At 33.7% G+C, this 25,809-nt stretch overlaps 3 protein-coding genes and 1 pseudogene across 4 annotated transcripts; 2 read left to right on the top strand and 2 right to left on the bottom strand.

Moving 5' to 3' along the window:
• The first annotated feature begins 1,597 nt into the window (after positions 1 to 1,597).
• LOC123200343 (protein tesmin/TSO1-like CXC 5) lies at positions 1,598 to 7,456 on the top strand. The gene is made up of 8 exons (XM_044615506.1): positions 1,598 to 2,263; positions 2,726 to 2,833; positions 3,818 to 3,995; positions 4,502 to 4,861; positions 5,090 to 5,190; positions 5,269 to 5,363; positions 5,924 to 6,343; positions 6,809 to 7,456. The coding sequence occupies exons 1-8, from the start codon at positions 2,016 to 2,018 to the stop codon at positions 7,066 to 7,068; spliced, it is 1,770 nt and encodes a 589-aa protein (XP_044471441.1). The 5' UTR covers positions 1,598 to 2,015; the 3' UTR covers positions 7,069 to 7,456.
• A 243-nt stretch (positions 7,457 to 7,699) lies between these two features.
• Positions 7,700 to 15,422, bottom strand: LOC123200342 (peroxisomal fatty acid beta-oxidation multifunctional protein AIM1). The gene is made up of 18 exons (XM_044615505.1): positions 15,225 to 15,422; positions 15,045 to 15,116; positions 14,315 to 14,377; positions 14,129 to 14,185; positions 13,900 to 13,967; positions 13,712 to 13,793; positions 13,528 to 13,583; positions 12,619 to 12,921; positions 12,242 to 12,328; positions 11,352 to 11,526; positions 10,657 to 10,778; positions 10,236 to 10,399; positions 9,415 to 9,669; positions 8,914 to 9,035; positions 8,666 to 8,787; positions 8,343 to 8,491; positions 8,115 to 8,253; positions 7,700 to 7,905 (listed from the first exon to the last, which is right to left on the bottom strand). Exons 1-18 carry the CDS (start codon positions 15,316 to 15,318, stop codon positions 7,861 to 7,863), a joined length of 2,175 nt encoding a protein of 724 aa, XP_044471440.1. The 5' UTR covers positions 15,319 to 15,422; the 3' UTR covers positions 7,700 to 7,860.
• Positions 15,423 to 15,661: 239 nt separating this feature from the next.
• Positions 15,662 to 20,482, top strand: LOC123200864 (annotated as a pseudogene).
• Positions 20,483 to 20,988: 506 nt separating this feature from the next.
• LOC123200204 (rho guanine nucleotide exchange factor 8-like) lies at positions 20,989 to 23,594 on the bottom strand. 2 transcript variants are annotated; one of them, XM_044615355.1, is made up of 7 exons: positions 23,245 to 23,594; positions 23,039 to 23,155; positions 22,809 to 22,963; positions 22,645 to 22,719; positions 22,289 to 22,552; positions 21,890 to 22,210; positions 20,989 to 21,808 (listed from the first exon to the last, which is right to left on the bottom strand). In XM_044615355.1, exons 1-7 carry the CDS (start codon positions 23,429 to 23,431, stop codon positions 21,344 to 21,346), a joined length of 1,584 nt encoding a protein of 527 aa, XP_044471290.1. In that variant the 5' UTR covers positions 23,432 to 23,594; the 3' UTR covers positions 20,989 to 21,343. The 2 variants fall into 2 exon arrangements, with proteins under 2 accessions (XP_044471290.1, XP_044471291.1); XM_044615356.1 differs by having other exon boundaries at positions 22,289 to 22,549.
• Positions 23,595 to 25,809: the final 2,215 nt, after the last annotated feature.

Genomic DNA, 25,809 nt, shown 5'->3' with positions numbered 1-25,809 from the left:
AAATTGATACGTTTAATGGCACCGGAAAGGGCCCGACGCCGTAAAATATTACACCCCCCTGACCCCCAACATAGCAATCATGCATAGTATAAAAATAGTATTATATATATAATTTGTATGTATAAATAATTATATATTATTATATGATTAAACAATTAAAAATTAAATATAAAATATTATTTAATTATATGATAATATGTTATTATTTATGTATAAAATTATACACATATTTTTATTATAGTGTAATATTAATAAGCCTTCCTATACGTTTTGCATAGTAAAAAATCACTAAGGTTCCATGCAATAAAATAGTGAAACCCCACGAACTGTGTATTGTAAAATGTCAATAAGACCCCACATGTCACACATATTCCTCCAATCACACGTGTTTAAGAAATGCAATTCTAATTTAGAAAATCAATTATCATTATATAAATAAAACTAAAAATTAATCATTTGTATAAATAGTTAGATGTAACAAACTTTCTTTCTTTATTTTATATTACAATGTTCAAATGTGAGTGAGAAAAGGAGAAAATGAGATTTTTAAAAGTTATATGAACCAATTCGGTTTTTGTTTTGTGACCAACATAGGGCTTTTAAAAGGTTGGCCTGAGGGATTTTTGTAATTAAATTTGAAATTTGGTCATATATATGTGTGTGTGTTTTATTGTGATTAAAAACAAAGCCAAAAGACTTATTCCCACCCAAGGTTTAGTGTATTTCCAAATGTATATTGGTAGGTTTAAAAAATCTAAACACCCCCCTATTGGTTGTTAAATTTAATCAAAACCATTAGTTATATAGTGCAAAATCATTATTTTATCACTAAACTCTAAAATCTTATAAGTTTATATCATTTTTCTTTCTTAGTTTAAAAAACTAACAACTTTTCCCCCATCCAAAAGTTTGAAAATTTTACTTTTCTCCTTAAAGTTTTTTCTTCTTTCTCTTGTGATCAAAGTCTATTTCTACCATCAGTTGACTTACCTTCTCACCATCTTCTTCTCTCGTAGATAACCTTTCACAATAATAGTTTTATTGGATGAAAATTAACTATTTTTGTCCGATAAAGAGATAGATGATTCATTGTCTTTGTTTTTTCAATTGAATGAAGAGAATTCATCTTTATTCGATCGATAGATCGACATCAAAAAATTTGTTCGATATCAATTTATCAATCAAATGAAGATAAATTTTTTTCGTCTCTTTATCGCATAATTTTATTCTTTATAACTAACTATTTTTGTTAAATTTAATAATTTATAAATAAGTATTGAAATTTTTGAAACTCTATGGGTTTAAAAGTTGTTAACCCTTGGGTGGGAATTATCTTTTGACCTAAAATCAAGGTCTCCCGTCCCAACACATTATCGATAAACTCTACTAGATTTCCCACTTTCTGTACACTTGAGACACTGTAGATTTCCCCTGTTAACGCGAATAACTTCGGTAAATCATTCATGTATTTCGACGGTCAGCAACTCACCACAGCACATTCCTATGAATTTCCACCGTATGATATTTTCTTTCAAAGATACACCGTCCGATTAAAAAAAGAAGCGAATCTCACCCTTCAATATACACAAAAATTGAAATTTCAAAACATCTCAGAAGAGAGGGAGGGGAGACAGAACAACAACTAATACCTTTAGCTCTTCTTGGTTCCTTCCTTTTCCTTTTTTCACAGCAATCACTGTACCGAATTCCATCTCTCTACAGTTTTTCCTCTACGGTGTCTCTCTTTCACTCCGTTTACGCGCATCGAGTTGCTCCCGATTTCATATATTTTTTGTTTTAAAGGAAATCATCGGTGGCAATACCGAGCTGAGCAGTTACATATTCTGTTTGTAATCTGATATCGAACAGGTGTCGAATTGGTTTTTGGATCTGAAATTTCGTTAATAAGTGTTGATTTTGTGAAATTTGTGGGTTGATTGGAGTGTGATTGTTGGATTGAGCTTCAAAAGATTGGTTCTTTTTAATAAATAAAAAGTGATTTTTTTGAAAATTTAATGGGGGAGGGTGAGGGAGGCGAATTCCCTCCAAAAAAAGTGCAATCGGATACGCAAGGCGGCGCCGGTGATTTTCCGACAAAGAAGCTCGCTAGACAGCTCGATTTCACCGCCGGTTTTGGAACTGTGGTTTTGCCTGAGCATCCACAGCCGCAAGCCGTGACGCCGATTACTCAACCGCAGCCGGAAACTGTTGCGCCACCTGTGCCACCTTCCACGCTTACCACTCAGCCAGCAGTGAGGGTTGTGTAAGTTTTGAAAATCTTTTATCAAAATTGGTTATTTGGAGTATGAGCTTTCTGATTATTTGTACTATCTGCTTCTTCTCAGTGTTATGTTGTGAGAGGTTAGGTTTGACTGCTCTCTTTCAGTTGTTACTTAGTTCATTCTACACTTTACAAATTTCTTCATTTATCCTCTCAATTTTTTGAGTTTCTTCTTTTTGGGTTATATTGAAATTGAATGGTAGATTTGAGTGAGGTTTGTACTGTTGAATTTACTTGTTGAATCTCAACTGATTTCCTCTATGGTTGGCGCTAGTTAATTTTAAAGAAGTTATCATTGCTTTTAATTTGTTAGCGAATATATATCACGAACCTAAAATTTCCAACGCAAAATTACTGTACAAATATGGAATTGTGGCAAAACTTTATATGGAAGTTTGAAGTACATGCATCAATTTTGTTTAACAGTACTTTTTCTTTCTCCAGAAGACCCGAATCCCCAAAATCAAGACCAAGACCCAATGTTGATGTCAAAGAGAGTACTCCAAAGAAGCAAAAGCAGTGTAACTGTAAACATTCACGTTGCTTGAAGTTGTGAGTATCTCACCTCTCAGTGCATTTTGTATATGAAGGAGCATCATTGATGGGTGTATATATATTTTATGGAAACTGCTTTTAAATTGCTACTCTTCCCCGTTTGATTTGGAGCTGTGGTCCAATTTTGCTTTTTGAGTCATTGGTTGACGTTGCTGTTTTGTCATGAATTTTTGGTGATCAAAGCAGGGTATTTGTTTGTCCCTTTTTTCTCCTCCTGTTCAAGACGTTAGATGTTTATGTGAAACTTTAGAGGTCCTTAAATGGAATAAATTAACTTATTAGGTAATGATTTATTTCCATGAAAACAAAAGTATAGTTTCTTACAGATTTACTGTTGAGGTACTAAAATGCACTTCTATTTTTCCCATCCTTCCCCATTTACCTGTCTGTGTGGTCTTGCGTATATGTGTTATTCAATATCCATTCATTTTGTCTCAAGTTATGGGTTTATTGAATCATATCAGATGATCAGGTGAGCATGAAATGTTCAGTTGGGGTGGAATGACTGTAAGTTTAGGAATCTTTTTGTGCTATTTCTTTTTAAACTCATTTCATAATATAGTTCTTTGAACCATTTTTTATGAAATGAAATATTAACGCCTTTTGAAAACATTTGAAGTATAATAATTCTTCTGAGGCTTGAGTTAGTTATTGGTTAGAGTTAGATCAGGAGAAATTGAGACCATTTTTGCTATTCAGCTCGAGGATTATATGTGTTTCTTGTATATTTCATTGACTTGTGTCCCTTGTTATATTTTCCATGTACTAGGTTTGTCCCATCAGTTTTGTTCTTTTCATGTGCAAGAATATTATTACTTACCAGAGGAAAAAAGATTATCTCATTGCTAACTTGTCTGTGTATTTGGTGTTTGTGTCTCCCTGCCAATGTCAATTGTCTAAGAACTGTCTGCAGAGAAATGGTTGCTTCCTATTTGATGCAATTTTGTTTACTGATATTTAGATAATATTTCTATGTAACAGGTACTGTGAGTGCTTTGCCTCTGGAATTTATTGTGATGGATGCAATTGTGTAAATTGTCATAATAATGTTGGAAATGAAGCTGCTAGGCGAGAAGCTGTTGATGCCACTTTAGAGCGTAATCCAAATGCATTCAGGCCAAAAATAGCTAGCAGCCCACATGGAACACAGGATAGTAGGGTATGTGAGCCAACTTTATGTACTAATTTTCTGTGAAATACTGTCTATTAATCTCATTTATGAAATGCTGAGATCACCTTGTAGTTTGTGTAATGTTGATTAAGCTTTAATTGCTTATTGTCTAAATTAGTTTAATCCAATGAAGTTGTCAAATTTTTTAGGCCTTTGTTTAACATGTTTAGGCATGATTGCTTTTTTTTTTTTTGTGGCACAGCCTAGCAGCTATACATAACACCCCTGAACTCTGTATCATTTGTACTTTAGTTCAAACTCAGAAAATCTTCATTGAAATAGTTTTGCTTAGTGAAAGGAGAAAAGGTGTATTATTATGTTCAAAAGTTATATTATTCTATTGAAGCAAATGTTTGCAAGTGCATTATTATTCTATATATAGATGGTTTGTATTTGTTTGGCTTGCGTTCAGCTTCATGCACCATTGCTATTAGCATGTGCACTATTTTCTTGCTGTTGTTGATAAATATAAGGACCTATTCAAATCATTATAGGAGGAAACAGGGGAAGTTTTAATGCTGGGAAAGCACAACAAGGGATGCCACTGCAAGAAATCAGGGTGTCTTAAAAAGTACTGTGAATGCTTTCAAGCTAACATTCTCTGCTCTGAAAACTGTAAATGTATGGACTGCAAGAACTTTGAAGGAAGTGAAGAGAGACAAGCTCTCTTTCATGGAGATCATTCCAACAACATGGTGTACATTCAGCAGGCAGCAAATGCTGCCATAACTGGGGCTATTGGTTCGTCTGGCTATGCATCTCCACCTGTAGCTAAAAAGAGAAAAGGCCAGGATCTCTTCTTTGAGTCAACAGCCAAGGATCTATCAATGCACAGGCTTGGACATTTTCAACAGGTAGCTTTTATATTGGCATATATTACTTAGTTTACTTGGACTGTTTTTGTAGAAAATTATCGAATGTTCCTATTGCTAAAATGTTGTGTACGGATCTCAAGTCTGTTAATGTCATTTTGTGCTGATTTGTGTTGCTTAAGATAGAATACTCATGGGTTTTTTTTCAGGCAGTGATTTCTAAGCTAATAATGGTAATATAAGCTGCATTTTCTCTTTTTTTACTTTTAGGCAAACCATATTCGAGCATCTGTGTCCTCAACCTTATCTTCTATTCCTGTCACCCGTGCTGGTAACACTGCAGCAATAGGCCCATCGAAAATTACATATAGGTATATCTATGTTTCTTTGGAACAAAGATATCTTTAACATGCTTGTTATCAAAGCTTATATGTATGTTATGGTTCAAGGTCTCTCTTAGCAGACATTATCCAACCACAGGATTTGAAGGAACTTTGCTCAGTTTTGGTGGTTGTATCAGAAGAAGGTGCAAAGGCACTTGAAGGTAATCTGTGCAAAACTCTTAAAAGTTATCATCTCACAGTTGTATTAAACTAATACATAATTAGATCTTTAATGCAACAAGGACAGTGCAATCTTATATTTGACCTGTTTTAAAATCTTTTGAATTTTAGACCTGTTTTGAAGGCATTTCTTTCCCTTGTCTGCACATAAAGCACATAAAAGAATTGTTCAGTTGATTTTTTTATTTGAACTCATTTTTCTTTGAGTAGCAGGTTGTTTGTTTCGTTTTTTTTTTTTTTTTCGGTGGCTATGTATATGATTTCTTGCTACGTGCTTGGAGGATTTAACCGGAGATGTAAAGGATTTTTGCTCCATTCTCATTGAGTCTGGGTATTGTAATTCAGTTTAGCAGGTTCTCTTGTCCCAGATCTGGCATGTTTTGGTCTATTGAAGGAATTAATGTTTTCCAATATCTACTCACATCTAAAATGTTGAACCGTTGACTCAGGATAATAGTCCTGCATGTGCATAAGTTTCTGTAGATACCTTTTGAATATATTTGTTAATAGACTTTTTTTTGTCAACTTTGAATTCTTCTAGACCAAAGAGATGCAACAGAAAAGCAGGCTGAAGATCAAACATCAACTCGCTTCGCTGCATCAACTCAAGACAGGATAAAAACCGAGAAAGATTCAGATGTTGGGAGAACTGTGACTGATGATTGTTCAAGTGCAAACCAGGCTGATAAAGTTGGCCCAGAAGATTCCAATTCAGATAGTGCTGATATGCTGAAGGGAAGGCCAATGTCTCCAGGAACTCTGGCATTAATGTGTGATGAACAAGATACAACATTCATGGGAGCCTCTTCTCCTAGTCGGCTAGCTGGACATGGCTGCAACTCATCTACACAGTTGTGTTATGGACAAGGCATAACTGAGGTTTATGCAGAGCAGGAAAGGATTGTTTTAATGAAGTTTCGTGATTGTCTTAATAGGCTTATCACCTTTGGCGAAATAAAAGGCAAGTTTCTCATTCTCCTTTCTCTCTTTTTTTTTTTTTCGTAAAAAAAATTATTCTCTCTTTTTTTTTTTCAAATTTTTGTGATTGCAAGGGCTGGCTGAAATTACACAATTGGTTTAAAAAAATCGCCCAGCACATTTTTTCTCTCCTGGTCAATTGTATGGTCTGGAACTTCTTGATTGTGGAGGTAGTGGAGTTGGTTAATTATAACTAGCATCGGAGTTTAGCATGGTCTAAATATTGTAAGTAGTACTTTGCACACAAATAATATGTACAAACTTGAGAACAAAGGATAACTTTTCATTATATGATTAGGTATTAATTTATTTTTAATTTAAAATCTCTTAATCACATAGTAATATTTTATCATTTTTGCCCAAGTTTAGGTACATTGTTTGTGCTTTCATGTTTTCTGACACTTTACTTGCAGGGAATTAACCGATGCCTTTCCATTATTCTTTACAGAAACAAAGTACTCATTAGCCAGAACTGATTTAGGGAATCAAAAAGATGCTCCGAGCAATGGCATACCAAATGGAAGAACAGAAACGGGGAATCATCAGGCATCTGTCAACAATGGTGTTCCAAAATCATTTGGTCCACCTACAGCCAAAACATCTCAGATGGTTACTACCAAAGTTGCCACCTCAAATCACGATTTACCGAGGATTGCAGTTCTTCCTGGAGATAATGATACTAAAACTAAGACAGAAAACAAGATGTAAAAAGGATACTAACACTGCAGATCGGCCAGAGGTATACACTCCATGTCTGTTATACTAAACCATTGTTCAATCCGGCCTCCTCAATGCAGTCCCCGAGAAAGCATCGGGCCTCATCGGGCCTCATTGTTGGAAGTTACCGTGATCTGATTTATTTCTTAAGTTATTAATATTATTTTCAAAATCAAAATTTTATCTTCCACCATTATTGGAATCTAACATGCAGATGAATGATATTTACAATATTACATACCGATGGCCATTATAGATTGTACTTGTAGATGCTAGGAAGTTACTTGATCCTCCATTTACCCTATTAAGGGGAACAAAGAGAAAGAACAATTTCCATAATTTTTCTTGGAATACGTAACTTAATTCCAGTCTGTTGCAATATTTTTGTTTTTATTTTTGGTAATTGGGGATCCACCCATATTGTTTGAAGTGTAAATTTAGAATACAATAATCAAATGTACTGAGTGGCAAGATTTGAACTCAAATTTTCTTTTTGAAAATTTTATTATTTCATTTATTTTTGTTAAGTTACGGGGTCTTTTTTTATTTTTCATGTTTATTGTCCAATTTTTTTACAAGGAGACGGATATCTTTAACAAGATAGTTGCTACAAAGATAAGGATGCCAAACAAACTACTCAAACTGATTCAACGATGCCACAATTCTACAGTACGAAAAATAGAATGACACACTTTTATTTCTACCTGGGCATTCTGAGCACAGGAAACCCACTTATTTTTCCTCCATCACAATTCCTGAACAACCATAAATTAAATTTATTGCCTAGAGACGAGACTTTGATGTAGGAGAGGATGACACTGGTGCACTCTGCATGGTAAGAAATAAAAAAACAGTTAGTTTATCTATTTACTTTTTATTTTTTATTTTTTGCCAAGTGTGATGCCTTGGGGAAGGTTGCAAATAATTTAAAAGGCAAAAAAAAAAAAAAAAAAAAAAAAAAGAAAGAAGAAAGGGAAGGTCTGTGAATTAAAGGTCAACTTAGGAGGAGAAAGAGTGAGATGGAACAGAGGTCTCACCAATGGAATGCCTTTGATTGCTCTTTCTTCCAAGAACCTTGATGGTTTATAAAAGTTCCCATACATTTCCGACCATTTCTTTAGACTTGTATATATATGTTTTGCTCCAACTGTATCAGCCCAGAAAACAATACCACCTCTGGCAGACAAGAAATAGTAATTGAGTCCCACCAAATTTATGGTTACAACAAACATTTGATCTGTCCAAATTAAAAGGTAGATGCTCACCGGTAAGATGGGAAACTCATTCCAAGAACTGATGCAATGTCAAGATCAGATGCTCGAACTAGTATTCCTTCTTCAAGAACACGACATGCCTCATTCACCACTGGAAAAAATATCATCTCCACAATTTCTTTGTCAGTAACTGATATAGGCTGCCAGATCAAAACCAACAACAATGAATCAGCTATTCTTCAACTCAAAATACACTTGTTACTTGTCTAATAAGTGCAAGTTACAAGGTCTGCTAGTTGGATCATAACATCAACTCGATCAATTAATACAGTTAGCTGCCACTAGCTTGTTAATTTTCATATGAAGTGACTTACCTTTCCCCCAGGCATAATATTGGTTAGTTTTCTACTCTCATTAATAATTGGTAGAACGGAAGGATCTGGTCTAGGCTTGCTTCCCTTTTCATAAATGTAGTATCCCTTTCCATTGTTTTTACCTAAACAAACCAACCAAAGTGCAGATAGCTCCCAAATTACAAACTTGACACAGCATCAGCAACAGCTAAAAAAAAATAATAAGAAGAAGAAGATACAAAATGGATATATATAAAATCCCACAGTACCATTTCGTCCATTTTTCACCAAAAGGTCAACCAAAGGACTTTTAAATGTGCGATCAGGGAAGGCTTCGACAAATATTTTCCCAACTGCAGCACCTACTCCATATCCTGCTACATCCTGAAGCCTGAAAAGTATACCCAGGGAAAGCATAATTCAAAAACATCAATACAATACCCTTTTAAATGTGTGAACCTACATACATGGCATAATAACATCTCCATCTTCATACAGACACAGGGAAGAATACGATTAAAGAAACAATTTGAATCCTGAACACTCATCAAAGCTCTTAGAAGATTTTTTTCAGCCTTGTTTTGAGGCTTATTACATCATCATTATTCTACTAGTAACATGTAAGTCACAAGATAATTCCATGCCATTTGAAATGCTCTTGTACCATATTATTTTTCTTCAGCAAAAACTTTAAAAGTGGAAAACACAGGCTTTAGAGCATGCAAGATACTAATAAGCAATAACTCAAATGCTAAGTGAAGAAGATTTACATGAAAGGGCCAATAGGGAGGCCAAAACTGCTGATTGCCTTGTCAATTCTGAACACATCCACGCCTAAACTGACCAGAATATATGCGCCTTGTGTATACGGAAAAAATGTTCGGTTGACTGCAAAGCCAGTGCAGTTGCCCACCACAACAGGAACTTTCTTTATGCTCTTTCCAAGAGCCATGAGATCAAGAATTGCTTGCGCAGATGTTTTCTCTGTTCGTACAATTTCCAGAAGAGGCATCACATGGGCAGGACTGTTCATATAGGAGCCAGTCAGATTCCAGCTTCTAGAGTAAAATAAAACATGGGATAACTCATAACAACAAAATTAAATTTTCTTCACTGACAAACAACTGTAAGCATTATATGCTGAATGATATGTCTTAAAAAATCGTCTTAAATTTATCCAAGCTCTTTCTGGCCTGTGCATATTCCCTTTGTTAATATCAGCATGTTATAAGTCTGCCAAAAAAGGGTTTCCCATAAAAAACGGAGACATATTATTTACTAGTTTCCCAAGAGAAAAAAGAAATAAAGAGAGAATTGAACAATTAAAAAACATTTATATTCAAAATACATTCTTGGTAATAAATCAAAAGGGAGAAAGAAAATTTTGCAAAAACCAAATTCTAAATGATAACTGAGTCATGTGGGTAAACCATCATGGAAGCAAGAAAGTGTGAATCAATCAGGCTACCACTATAAATGACGATAGCAGAAAAAATATGGAGATGTCAAATAATCATTCAAAAGAATATAAGCAGTTATAATAGCAAAATATTTGAAGATTATCAGAGAGAATAGAAAAATTAAAAATAACCTGAAAAAGTGTGCCCCTATAATACGATCCTGAGAACTGGTCTTCTCTCCGACGATGTTCAGGCTAATAGAAGAAGTATTTGTTGCCAAAATACAGTGAGGAGGGCAGGCTTTCTCAATTTCACTAAATATTTTTTGTTTCAGAGGAATACTTTCTATGACTGCCTGCAAATGGAAACGACCACGTGATATATAACAGTTAGATTCACTTATATAAGCATAATTTATTTATAATATCCTTCAATATCTACAAGTTAAATGCGGTGGAAAAGAAAACATGAGCATACATGATAAACAAAATTAATATCATGACAAGCATATCAATCTGTCCAACCCCATATATTGGACAAAACTGTAGCAATCAACAGTTTGGCAAACTGAATTTCCAAATTTCACATGATTAGAAAATTAAGTCAGCACACCTCTATGACCATATCGACATCTTTAAATTCTGAGTAATCCAATACACCTTTAAGCTTTGAAAGGGCTTTGTTTGCTTTATCCTCTGTCAACTTCCCCCTTGTTACCAAGGCTCGAACATTTGCTGACACAATAAAAAAAAAAAAAGAATTTTTCTAATGTGAAAAAGATGGATTGTCGACATATTGGAAATGAATATGGATAGACAATTATATGAATAACTAAACAGAACCCTCATTCTGCTGTCATAAACCAAGACTTAACTATCATCACCTTCCATTCTCTTTAGTAAACGAGTGATGCAAAAGACAGGCCACAGAACTTGGTTTTGTGTTATCATACCATGTTAATAATAGTACAGCGATTAGCAAACTACCATAAATTGCCAAGTTGTTTTAATGGCAGAGAATACTTGACCTTGTTATTTACAGCCAATACCCACGTGTAGGTTATGTGGCAGGTCACACTGATTCTAAATCATTAGAACTGGAAAATCAAATACCAATCTACAGCCACCAAGGATTATAGTGACTCAACCTTGAGGCTTTAACTTTATTAACTTCTGTAATCAATATAAGGCAACAGTTAACTTATTAAATTCTCATATGAATATTCCTTTTCCAAATAAAGGTTTGATGTGATTATAAGAGAAATTCCATGTCAATCTCAACTATCTTGTAAAGGAAATAAAACCCACCTTCTATTCTTTTTATCCCCTGCAGAAGATATTCAGAGTTAACTTCCTTGAGAACAACATGCATGTTGCTCAGGATAATAGCAGTAGCTATGCCAGAACCCATAAGACCTCCACCAATAACAGCAACTTTCTTCACAACCCTTGGTTTGAGTCCAACATCTGAAACGTTAGGCACCTGTAGAAGTCAAAAGTTAAGGAGCATACTAATGAAGAGGTTGAAGCATACTCTTTCTTAAACTGTAAATAAGAAGTCCAATCAGCCCTCTCCAAATAAATGCCTTTCAAAACTAGAACTGTATTGATTAATTTAGTGTCCAAACTATTCAAGATAAGAACAAGAAAGAATGAGATATTTTACTTTCAAAAGTTCGATGTTACCATATGAAACGATCATAATGACAGGTAATATACACAATAACATAAAAATTCAGCTCCATAGAAAAGCATTAAAGGTTACTTGAAGTAATAGCTCCTTCAACAGATGCTGAAACATAGATCTTGGGTGAGAAGGGACCAAATAGAAGGCATTGATTGAACAGCCAAAATTAAATAAGTGCTCTAAAAACAAATTGTGATAAAATACGTATTTAGGCAACACCACTGAAACCAAAAACCTCCTTGCATCCTACCTTCACACAACTGCAATATAACAGCTAAATTTTCCAAGTCATTTTAAACTTAAAACTAAAATTCCATATCCAAATGAAAGTGAAATACAACATAGCATAGAAAGCAAACCAGTCATAGGCAGAAAATAAATAATTATCAGGCAATACTAACCATGCAAACACATATGTTCACCATCCATATAAATCAATCACCCATGTGGAGAAAAGAAACAAAACAGAAAAAGGCTTGAGTGTTTGAAGTACTCCAAATATAAATTCTACCTTTGAGGTTGCCCGTTGTGCAAAAAAGACATGTACAAGACCTTTTGAAGTGTCTGACAAGACTAAATCCTTGAAAACTCTGGCCTCCTGAAACAACAGATTCATATTTGCATATGTGAATAAATTGCAATCCATCTCTTATAAATCAATCAGAAAGAAATTTGTATGAAAACAAACATGATCATGAATGCAAATAGGTCAAGTTCAATAACTCAAACTTCTTATAAAATCAGTGAATGCATAAAACCTGATAGGCAATAAAAAATCATTGCAGAGAAAAAGAACAGTAAATGGGCAACATTATAGACACCTAAAATTTACATAGGGCAGGCATAATCTTATGCATAAAATCAGTAATTTCTGTAATAAAAAGATACCTTTAGAACCCCACTGTACCCTCCATGAATGACACCCTCCTCCATCACATCAAGACAAACATGGTGCTGAGGCATATTTGGGGCAGTCTTCTTGGCTTGTTGTCTTGCAGTTTTCAGCACCTCTCTTGCTTCAGCAAGAGAACCAATCTTGTCTGTCCTGTGAAGGGTACGTATCCATGGTTTGCGCCTTGCTGCGATGTCTAAAGCCCATAAACGAGATACTTTCAGCAATTCTTCAGAAGCCACAATAGCATCGATCAGACCAAGCTTCTTGCCCTCTTCAGACATGATTGATTTGGATAACTTCAAAGCATTATAGTTATATAATAATTAGCATTAAGAAAAATTTATATTACACCATATGTCAAATAATTAACGAAGTAACTTCTAGAAAAAGGGGTCACGTGGAAGAGAATATGGTCATTCTGCTCTTCTTACCACACATACACAAAAGGAACTTACAATTATTGTGAAACATTTATCATCCCTTTTAAACATTCAAAGCATAATTCTATCTTAAGTGGAAGTCAATTTACCAAAGTTCTTCAATCCAAACATCAATTCCATGCTTTCTATCCCAATCAAGCCAACTATAATGAGGAACACTTGAACAAAGTGTTTTTCTTTCTCTATAGCCTAACAATATAAGCTTTTCTTCTTCTTTTTATATACTATACGCCTAAATTATTTATGGGCTAATTGGTCAAAATGTAAAGGCTCTATCACATCAAAGCAAGTCATCAACTCCCTCCCTCTCTCTCAGCACACTTTTAAACTGTGTGGATAGAAAGGTAAACTGACAGCAGAAGTAGGACTTTAGATAAACTTTAGTGGATAAAACAAAAGTACAGTCATATTACTTATACTGAGATTAAAATTTATGCAAGCTTTATGTATGGGAAGGCTTACCAGCATCATTTCAACCGCCTTTGGAAGCCCTACCAGTCTTGGCAGGCGTTGTGTGCCTACAAAGCAACCAGTAATAAAAATCCAGTCCATTCTTGAGCAGTACATAACATTTTTGTTGAAATGAAAAAAGTGTATCTTTGCATGTTTGTGCATGTGCACATATGTTACAAAAATGCAGCTGTACCTCCAAAACCAGGAATCACTCCCAGAGTTAATTCAGGCAAACCAAGTTGAACTTTTGGAACAGCAATACGTGCATGACATCCCTGCATGAAACTAACTTAGATGAGACAGCTGTGAAACAATCTGACAATTATTTTGGCAAGCAACATAAAAGTTTTAAAACACTTGCTGCGTAGAAGAAACACAGACCATTGCCAATTCTAAGCCACCTCCAAGAGCTAATCCTTCCATGGCTGCAACAACAGGTTTCCTACAATCTATGGTAAAATAACAAGATCAAAATTAGAAACGAACAAGAAATGAAACAATATTAAACAAGAATTTCTCTGACAAATCATCAAGCTCAGAAAAAAAATTAATTCTCATAATTAGCTTCCAAAATTGTAATAACTCCAGTTGCTGAACAGTGAGAGAAGACCTTCAATCGTGTTAACAACAAGATCAACTGATACATCAGGCAAATGTGAAACATCCCCTGCCAACCATACAATAAAGTAATTAGAAAACATTAAAAAAAGAATAATAAAAAATAAAATGAAATAAATAAATAAACCTTTTGAATGAGCATATACGCTACAACAAAGTATAACTTAATAACTCATACCAGTCTTGTGAACTTTCTCAAAAACATTGATATCAAAACCACCAGAAAACCTTCCACCTTTGCCTTCAATGACCAAGAAAACAAACACAGTCAGATACACTACCAGATACTCATTTCCAAGACGAAAACACAGGTGCATATCACAATTTCCAGTTATCATGCTGAATATGTCCTATTCATACCATTTTACATTAGGATTATGCTTCCAGCGAATTCATTTTCATACTCTAAGATCAGAAATAACCAGTGTTTTTAAAACCAGATTGAATCGCTCAATTAAACCGATTAAACCATGAATCAGTTTATAATCCAGTCCGGTCTTACATCTGATTAGGTCTTACGTCCGATCCGGTCTATATATAAATATTGACTTATCTGAAACTCAGCCAAGCTTGGTAAATCCGTTGCACAAAATAACTATTTAAAACCAATAATTTGTAATTGGTTTTTTCTTTATTTATATAATAAAGTGTCTATTATTTAATTAACATTTTTGAAATTATATTTTATGTTTTATGTTTAAAAAATATGGTAAATGTTTGATACCATTCAAAAACACATAATAATTTGATAATAAATTGATTTTTGGTTGAATTAGTTAAATTGTAAACCAGTAAGATGTCATTCCGGTTTTAAAAACACGGGAAATAGCTGCCTCTTCAATTTTGGTTTTTAAGTAGTACAATTCATGAATCCAAAAAATGTACTTTTCCAAAGCATACAAACTCACCGGTCAAAACAATAGCCTTAACATCTTCCCTCCTTGTGGCCTCATCAAACTTTTCCTTCAATCCGATAATAACTGTAAATAAATAAATAAACGTCATTAGCAAAAGTCGTTAAAACTAAAGAAATCTACATATGCAATGATTTAACCAAAATGAACTTATAGTGAAGTAATTTAGCTCACTTGGAATGGCTACGGCGTTGACAGGAGGATTACTGATGGTGATGACGGCGACGCCGTCGTTCCCAACGTCAATAGTTACCCGAGGCTGCGCCATGTCCTAGGCTAATTCCGAAGATCTGTTGCGATAATGAAGAAGAAGAAGAAGAAGATATGGAAGGATATTTATTGTGATTAAAGCCCGCTTATTCATTTTTCTATAACAAGTGCCCACTTTATAGCCCGCCTTTACTGTCGAACGTCAATGCCAAGTTGACTGACTGGTCCGTTAATGCTATGTGACACGTGAAGTGACTACTTGGTTTTTAAAAGAGGAGGAATCGAGTGCTGCTGAGGTTTACGGCCTCTGCATGATTATTGTTTAATGTAGATTGAAAACCAATGAAATTACGACAACTGTGCTTCTTCAAATGATTGCCGGCTTACAATTGACAAACGCAATGACGCAATTATACGAAATTATTTCTCAGCACCGTGAGAGTGCTCACCAACCCTCCTACCGTCGTTTTTCAATACTTTCTCGGCCAAACCTTCTTTTTTACCCTCATCACATGAATCATAATATATTCCATTTAAAATTTTCACTTACATAATATTTCATTCAAATTTTAACTTCGTTAATGAAAAGTTTACAATAAAAAAATCATCGTTTTTTATTTTCTAACATATAATAAACTTTTGAAAAATATACAACTCCTTCTCCATCATACATCTTTATCAGGATGTACACAATTTGGTTCCATATGATTTGAGAGCTTAATCTGATTGAAATTTTTAAAATATGATTTAAAATTTTTTTAAATCAAATCAAACTGAAAAAAAATAATTTAATCTAATTTAAGTTACAGTTTGAATTTATTATATTTATTTATTTATAAATTATATAAAATAATAAAATAAATTTAAAAAAATACAAGTTGTGAATTTCTATCCAATATAGTTATATATATTTAAAAAAATGGTTGCTCAAATTGTAATGCAAACTTAAAACTGTTTTTCAAAATTTTATCAATTCAAGTTAAACTATTTTATAAACTAAATAATAGTTTTTAAAAGATTCTATTTAATTTTATGATTTGAATCAAATTATAAACATCCGTAACAATTATTATTACTATAACTACCACTACATTTACACCCATATCCTCATCTTTCTCACCACCCCCGCCACATCTTTGTTATTGCCCCCACCACCATTAACCCCATTGCCAAAGGACTTATTCCCACCCAAAGTATGTTATATTTTTAGGTTTCTATCTTTTAATTTCGAAAATCTCATTTACCCATTTATGAATAGTTATAGTTAACAAAATTCTGACCCTTTAAAAATTTATCTTATTTTCCTCTTCTAAATTTTAAAAACTAACAATTTTTTCCCCTAAGTCAAGTTTTAAAAAGTCACATTCCCCCCTATGGTTTCGTTTCAATATCTGCCACTATCTCCGACCTTCTATTTCTCTTGACGATTCCCCTTCCTTCGACAGTTTACCCCAACGAAACCTCAACCCCTCTAACATCATGCGACATCGTTTGAGAAAACGAATCGTCTTGTCTTCGCAGACAACAAATATGAGATTGACTGTTGATATATAAATGACATATATTGACGGCTATATTTTATGTTTACTATACATGTTTAAGAATATTAAGATTACAAACATAAAACATGTATAGTCATGTTCTTATGTCTTGTTTTTTTGGAGTTTTCATGTCTCACTTTGGTTAACAGGATTGCTGGAGGATCTTGGTGCTGCACCATCAGGAGCTATAGTGCTTCTTCATGCATGTGCTCATAGCCCAACTGGTGTTGACCCAACACTTGAGCAGTGGGAGCAGATTAGGTAGTTGATAAGATCAAAAGGGCTGTTACCTTTCTTTGACAGTGCTTATCAGGTAGTGGCACTTGTCATATGGTGGATAACTTGAGACCAAACTGTAAACATTTGGGATTGTGAATATAGGATTTATGATTGATTTGATCAATCTTGACTCCTTAAGTAACAATTTACTCTGGATGACCAACATATGAGTTTTGCTATCCCAGAGTTTTGCAAGTGTTAGTCTAGATGCAGATGCACAATCTGTCCGCATGTTTGTTGCAGATGGTGGGGAATGCCTTCAGCTCAAAGTTATGCAAAAAATATGGCATTATATGGAGAACGTGTTGGCGCCCTCAGCATTGTATGAGGCTAAACTCTTAACTTTAAGAATGTACCTTTTTATCATTAACAAGTAACTTTTTTGCATAACTTTGATGCCAAAATACTGCTACATCTTGTTTGGAATTTGCTGCCTGCAACTTGTATTGAAGTAGAAACTTTACTTTCGGACATAATGTTTCATATTAACCGTTTGGTTCCAGTTTTAAAGATTATCTTGATAATCTATCTTTTATTCCTTTGTTTCATTTGTCAGTAATAAAATATTACAATAATCTTCTATTACCAATGCTGACGTGACAGGTAATATAGGTGGTAATCTGATTACCGCTTTCACTTTAGGTATTTAAAGATTACCAAGGTAATCTTGATTTTATTATAATTATATTATTATTTATTAATTTTTTGAGACAAAAATAAATTTATTTTTAATTAATATGACAAATAATATAAAAATATTTTAAAATAATTATATTCAAGGACATTTAAGTAAAATAATTTACTAGTAATCTTTTATTACTTTTAACTAAACACAATAATTATTTATACCTACCAAATTTTATAAAACATAGTAATCATTTATACCCAGTAATTTTTTAAGTAATTTATCTTTAAAGTAATCTTTTTATTTTGATAATAAAACATTACCCAAACCAAACGTCTTGTACTTTTTTTTCCTTTTCCTTTGATTAAATATTCCATCTCACAACCTTAAGGAAGAGTGATGCTGGTATCACAGCATCAAAGAGGGTGATTATTAATATTGCAAGATATAGCTAAGAGGTTGTTGTATTGTCAGGAGATGCCAATCAGAGAAAAAATAAATCGACATGTTTATTGCTTAAATTTTTTGTCCTGTTTTTATGTGACCTGGCTGTTGGTATGGAGCATTTTTCCCTGAGTGAAGCTTATCAACAAATTTATTCTACAGGTCAGCAAGAAAGCAGATGTGGCTAGTCAAGGTTGAAGCCAGTTGAAACTTGTAATTAGGCCCATTTACTCTAATCCCCCTATTCATGGTGCATCCATTGTGGCTACAATTCTTAAGGACAGGTAATTACTTTGGGCAGTTTGACTTATCCAACTTATATTTAATTACTGAAGTACTATAGAAATTTATGAAAATGGACAAATAGAAGGATTTATCTTGATGTAAACAGTTGAAGAATGTTGGAGACTCAAATAAAGAAGAGTTTCACATCTAATAAACTTAAGTAAAATGAGTGATATATAAGTGTTGTGGATTAGACTTTAACACAAGCCAATTGGTTTTGTGTAACATGAGTTTCAATCTTTACACTTATAAGCCTAATATATATTTCCGATATAGTATCAGAGCACGAGCCAAACAACGGGTTTAACAGCGTAAGTATTCTTAGATACAAGTGATAACGCACCCAGTCAAAAACAGATAGAGCCAAACGCCCTAGGTGCTTGCACTTAAGCGGGGGTGTTGGAGACTCAAATAAAGAAGAGTCTCACATCTAATAAACTTAAGTAAAATGAGTGGTATATAAGTGTTGTGGATTAGACCTTAACACAAGTCAATTGGTTTTGTGTAACATGGGTTTCAATCTTCACACTTGTAACTCTAATATATATTTTCGACAAAGAACAGTGAAAGGTGAGTAACTAATAAAAGAGATCTTTTTCTTTTTTTGGACAACTTGTGTCCAAGAAAAGTTAATTTACTATGTGTTTGTGAAAAAATTGATGCATGTTGTAAGTTTACCTGTAGGAGGTTTTCATTTTAACTTTAGGAGTAGTTCATTTATCACATTCAATTTTTGACTTTAGGAGTAATACATTGATCATTTTCAGTTGAAGTTGATTGTTTTTGAGCCGCAATCTTTAATTGAAATATCCTTTCTTGCAGCAAGATGTATGCTGAGTGGACTGTTGAATTAAAAGCAATGGCTGATCGGATTATTAGCATGTGCAAGCAGCTGTTTGATGCTTTATCAGCTAGAGGTTTTCTATTGATCCCCCATTTGTTTTTTTTTTTTTTCTTGTGGGGAGCGTAGTCCTGGTTTTAGCATGCAAAATCAAACTTGTAATTTTAGTTAAGCCAATGACTCAATTGAATAAAGTCTTAATTTCCAGCAATTTGGGGTCTGGTGACCTCTTGTTTGGTTTGTCAATAATAAAATATTACAGTAATATTCTATTACCAATGCTGACGTGGCAGGTAATATAGGTGGTAATCTGATTACCATCTTTACCTTAGGTATTTAAATATTACTGAGGTAATCTTGAGTTTATTATAATTATATTATTATTTATTAATTTTTTTAGATAAAAATAAATTTATTTTTAATTAATATGACAAATAATATAAAAAATATATAAAAATAATTATATTTAAGGGCATTTAAGTAAAATAATTTATTAGTAATATTTTATTACCTTCAATCAAACACAATAATTATTTATACCTATCAAATTTTATCAAACATAATAATCAATTATACCCAGTAATCTTTTAAGTAATCTATCTTCAAGGTAATCTTTCTATTTTGATAATAAAACATTACCCAAACCAAACGTTTCCTTACTGTCATGTTTTAATTCCTCTTCCTCTGCTTTTATGTGCATGCATGTGTGCGCCTGAAGATATTATATATGCTCCTTTCCTTTAATGTTTGTCTAAACAAATGTCAATTTCCTATTTGACAGGCACTCCAGGTGACTGGAGTCACATTATCAAGCAAATTGGAATGTTTACTTTCACAGGGCTGAACAGTGAACAAGTGGCCTTCTTGACCAAGGAATATCACATCTATATGACATCTGATGGGTAACAAGATCATTTCCTAATGATTATTTCTAAATAAGGCTTCTGTTTACTAAAAAAAGGCGGAGGGGTGTAGATGGTTCAATTTATCAATGTATGAAATGCAGAACTCATTTATGGTTGGCAAAATGTAAACACCTTGTATCTTGCCTGTTAAGGATGGTTGTAGTTTTTTAACTAATACTACTTAACTAGGCTAAAGGCTTCACTTTCTTGTTTGCAGGAGGATTAGCATGGCAGGTCTTAGTTCAAAGACAGTTCCTCATCTTGTGGATGCTATACATGCTGCTGTAACCCGAAAGGGCTAGACCAATTGGACACAAGATTTTGGCAGGTGGGTAATTTTTGGCTTGCAAATATTCGGGTGTAGGAACATGTGAATAAAAATCTTAAATGGGACCTAGTTTTAAATTTAAATATATTTTAGTGTTGCAACCTGGACCTTTCCCTCAAACTCAATATGTTTATGTAAGTTGAATAGAATTGGAAGACACAAATCATTTTCACATTTATTACTGATAGCTGCATTTTACATTCTATGACTGGCTTCCCAAAATGAGGAAAAGGAAGACATGATATGACTTGATTAATTTGCTTTTCATTATTTGTTGGCTGTGAGTTTAGTTTGGTTACCAGTCACTGAGAAAATGAGACTGGGGGAAATATTTTTCTTGGATTTCTTTCATCAACCCATTACTTTTGTTGCGCATATGCTCTGCACTACGTTGAAATATAATTATCATCTCAACATTTTTTGCATCTGCCGATAATGTTCATCATTTCTCCAGTATCATCCGGTTGTAGGACAGAACTTCGGAACAAATTAAAATGTGAACGGTTTATTTATTTATTTGATTTGAATCGCATTACAACATGATTCTTGACTAGGAAAAGGAGACCTGAAGACTAAGAGTTCCCTAGTGGCTATACTACAAATCATATTTGCATGTCTTGGGATAGGAGACACAGCTTAACTTGTGGACAGCTTAGAGAATTTGGCATTCAAAAATTTTGGTATCCAATAGCGTTATTATACGCATAGTAAAAGACTTGCCTGTCCTGAAGTGAATCCCAGTAGGGTTAACATCTATAATCAGCAATAAGTTCCCTAACCATTGGTGCTTCTTTCCTTCTTGCAAGTCTCCTTTGTTCTACACTTTCTGTTTATGTCAATAGCGAGCTGTTGGACTTCTGGGACCTGTTAAGTTCTCAAGCCTCTCTAAGTAGGAAGATTTCTTCGGGGTCACAACAGGGGGTGGAGGTTTTGACATCACCATCTCGTTATCAACTGCATAATAGCCTTGTTTATTCCCTCTTGCTATTATCCTTCTCAAGTATGCCCCTGCCACTGTCCCTGTCCCTGTCCATGACTTTCTCCCTGTCCCTGTCTCTGTCTCTACCTCTGTTGTTTGCTCCTCCTCCCAATCCATAAAGTCTGAGAGTGTCCTTATTGTCTCCTCTTCACCTGGCTTGTTTATTGATGATCCCGGAGACTCCATTATAGAAACCTCATTGGATTCTGATCCTGATGCCTTTAAATCAGCATAAAGTACGTCTTCAATCCTAGACATCACTGTGAAGGCCAAACTTTCTATTACCCTTGAATAACTCTCCAAGATTGCCTGTCCTACATCCTGTAATAAAATATATTCAAGTTTCTTTATACTTTTATTATCGTTTGAAAAAAAAGAATGAACATGATTAGTTTCGAGTACCCTGTTATATTGGATTTTACTTATGTCGAGCGCAGATTGTGGACTGCCTGGGAACCGATGTTTGAGTAAAAGTAAAATAGTTTCTGCTCTCTCCTCCAAGAGCTCTCTCTTCTCCAAACTCACACCTGAACTCCAGGACGACTTTCCGTCCTTATGGTTCATTTTTCTCTTCCAGATCACAACCGAGGCTTCAATCTTGTTCTTGAGATCAAGCACCGAATGTTCTGTCGACAAGTCCATGGTCGACAGGAACTGATCTGGGTCAAAAGCTTCTACAGTTATGCTTTTGTAAATTGAATCCCCAAGGCTTGATCTTCCATTCTGACAAAACATAACATACAAGATCATTTGCAAATATACAAAACATACAAAGGAGAATCTTCAAAACTAGTTTTAAACCTTGGGAAGTGATTCAATGTAGCTTTCAGGGATCTCCATTTCTGATAGTACTTGAGCATTTATGGCCATGGCTGCCTTGTGAACTTGGTTCACAGACTCCTTCTGAGATTGTATCCATTTTCGTGCCGAATCTGACAGCCCATTCGGAGGCACCTTAACAGTCGGAATCCACCATTTGTCATTATCTCTCCCTGCCTCCTTTTCTTTTTTAGATGCATACCAGAATTCATTATCGTTGTTTCCAAAGCTATCGAGGCAGTCCTGCTTATGTTGTTTCAATAGTCAGCATTCAAATTGTAAACCACCCACGTAGAACAGAAATTTAATATCTCTGTTGCACATTCTCAGATACTCACAATAAGCATGGCATCGAGCTTTCGTAGGGCAGGAATGTCCATGCGCAGATCTTTTCTTTGTACTGTCATCATTACCTATCAAATCAGAAATCAGAATCAGATCTTAAAGTTACCGCAACATAATATGTGCTGGAGAGAAATGAAAAGAAAGAAAATCTTATCACCTCCATATTTGTTCCATCCTTGGATTTCTGTTGTGAAGCAACAAATTCAACAATGTGATCTGTTACAGATAAAAGCCAATTTATTTCCTTTTTCCACCTTGCTTTTATCTCCGGAGCCATAGGCTCTAATTTCCTTTGTTCTCCGAAAGTTGAGGCTGCATTAACATGAAAAACAATTTCTTGATTCTTAAGCCAAAAGGGAAAACAAAACTAAATTATCCATGAAATACCAGCAAGGTTTGTAATGGCATTTGACAAAGCCAAAGCTGAAGAGACCCCCTTTCCACCACCTGACATGTCTTCACCCAAAAGCAGCTTGGCAAATTTTTCCTTCATCAGTTCCATATCTGAACCAAATAAAAATCACAAATCAAATCCCATTTCAAGATAAGAATAACAAATTTGGGATTGTGATTAAATAATGAAATAAAAAAACCAGAGGGTTGCAGCTGCGGTTGCTTTTCCGGAGGAGCAGCTGCCGGACCAGCGAACTTATCAAAATTTCCCCCACTATCACTTCCATTATCAGAAACCATGCTTTGTGATTGTTTACCAGAAGAATCAAACAATTTTTTTGATATAGATTTATGAATGTTGTTCCCAAGTTCTAGTGCTTTAACCATTGTAACTTTTCAGTTATGTTTGTTTCTCTAAAAATTTCTGCTTTGCTTAAAGAATAAACAAGGAAAAAATAGAAGCCTATAAAAAGCAGAAGAGACCCTTTTCTCTGTTTTCCCTTTGCTCGGTTACAACAGACAAAGAGAAGACAGAGGAGGATCCCTCCTTCTTAAAAAGAAAAGAAAAGAAATGGGGGGTTTCAGAATAATAAAGTTTAAGCGGTTAGATGAGGTTCCATTTTTAGGTGAAGGAGAACGTGGGGGCCATGTTTAATAACTTGTTTAGTTTGTAAAAAGTTTAATTAAGGGATAATTAATTAAAGTGTAATTAGTTAGTTCGTTTTAAAGAATGGATGGAGGTGTGAGGTGAAAGTAGCAAAAACCCCGGGAAAGACACACATCCATACCGAACTTAACTAACTTTTTTTCACATCCTATCAACCTCACAGTATTTTGTAAGTAAGATTAAATTTATTATCAATAAAACTTCGTGTATTTATTTTAAATACACAAATAGATATATATTTAATATATATCATTATATAATTTGATAATTTTAAATTAAAAAAAATAACACTCAATCACGTGATGATATATTTAAATATATACTTAAAATATGTACGTATAATATTATTTATTTATTATATGAGTAATATTATACGTATCTATCTTGAATACAAAAAGGTATATACATTTATATGTGTCATTATGTGGTTAGATGTTATTTTATCTTAAATTCAAAATTATCTAATCATGTGGTGATACACATAAATATATATATATTTGTATACCTAAAATGGGTATACATAGTTTTATTGTTATTATATATGTATATGTGGCTTCATCATAAGGGTAGATTCGAACCGAATTGAATTCGAATTTAAACTTACTCGAGCTTGACGAGTTTTAACAAAATTGAGATCAAATTTGAATTTGAACTAGTTAAAATTTTAAAACCATGGTTCAAACTCAATCTCAAACTTGAGTCATAACTACTCAATTTGGGTTTATTCAAATTGAGCTAGAAATCGAACTTATATCAATTCAGTTCCAATATAGACATATCTAATGAGGTGTACTTGTGTGTTGTGGTCAATCAGACTAATAAGATAAGGTCTTTTTGTAAGACAATAAAGATGGCAACATGTCACCCCATTTCCATTTATCAATGTTGAACTTTAACAAGTTTACCCTTAGAAAAATTCCCACTATTCTTGTTTTGTATTGAGTTTGAATAAACTAATCATACTAAATATGTAAAATCTCAGAGTTAATAACTATTTTATAATCACTTTACTAGGTAATTCAAGAGTTTAATTTTAATATACCGTCAACGAATTTTAAACTCAAACCTCATCATTTGAAAATTTTATGATGTTTATCATTCAAGTTACCTTTGAAAGCACAAAACCCTAATCTTGGCTGTGGTTATTTATACCTAAAGACTCACATTATTTATGTTAATGCATATTAAAACAATTAAAGACCAAATCCACAAGCAGCTGGCCTTTCTAGTTATTTGTTGGGAAACATCAAGTGACTGATTCAGATGGGAATTAAGGTATTGCATCTTTCAGTTTAACCCCCCCACGGCATGAAATGACTTCCAATTTAACCACATGACCCAGCCAGTAGTTGCCACAACGCTACTATCTTCTCAAATTTAAAGGCTCAACGCCTTATTTTCTTTTCCAAACCAAGACTCCAAAAGTAAAAAAGGCAGCTTTCCTCGGTATCAGCAAAATTATATGATTTGAGTCATTTTCAGAAACATCTTTTTTATGGGCACATGACCCACCCATTAGTTGCCACGGCACAACTATCTTCTCAAATTTAAAGGCTCAACGCCTTGCTTTCTCTTCCAAACCAATACTCCGAATGTGAAAAAGGCGGCTCTCCTCGGCATCAGCAAAATTATATGATTTGAGTCATTTTCACAAACATCTTTTTATGGGTAACATTAGTTGTAATTAATGTATAAATAAATTTTACCGATATATTTATATAATATGATATAATAATATATAATTAAATAATTTTAAATTAAAAAATATTTTTTTTGTAATAAAAAAAATTATATTTGAACCTCTTCAAGACTTGTTTTTTTGTTTGAAATTTCTCTTTTTTGTCACACAAATTATCATTTAAGGAAAATTCACGTTACCTTTGAAGTCAAGTTTCATTTATAGAGTCATATTTTAAATCAAATTATTATGAATCCATAAAGGATTAGATTCGAACCGAATCTATTAACGAGTCAGTCTTATACGAGTTAATTTAACTTCGAGTTCAAACTATTCACCAAAATTTTCAATTAAAAACTTTGATCAAAACGACATCATTTTGATCAATATGTATTAAAACGATGTCGTTTTAATAATGAA

Source organism: Mangifera indica, chromosome 17, assembly GCF_011075055.1.
Source record: "Mangifera indica cultivar Alphonso chromosome 17, CATAS_Mindica_2.1, whole genome shotgun sequence".
Taxonomy (NCBI): domain Eukaryota; kingdom Viridiplantae; phylum Streptophyta; class Magnoliopsida; order Sapindales; family Anacardiaceae; genus Mangifera; species Mangifera indica.
The sequence above is the reverse complement of the archived record's forward strand: the minus strand, read 5'-3'. Positions and strand labels throughout refer to the sequence as shown.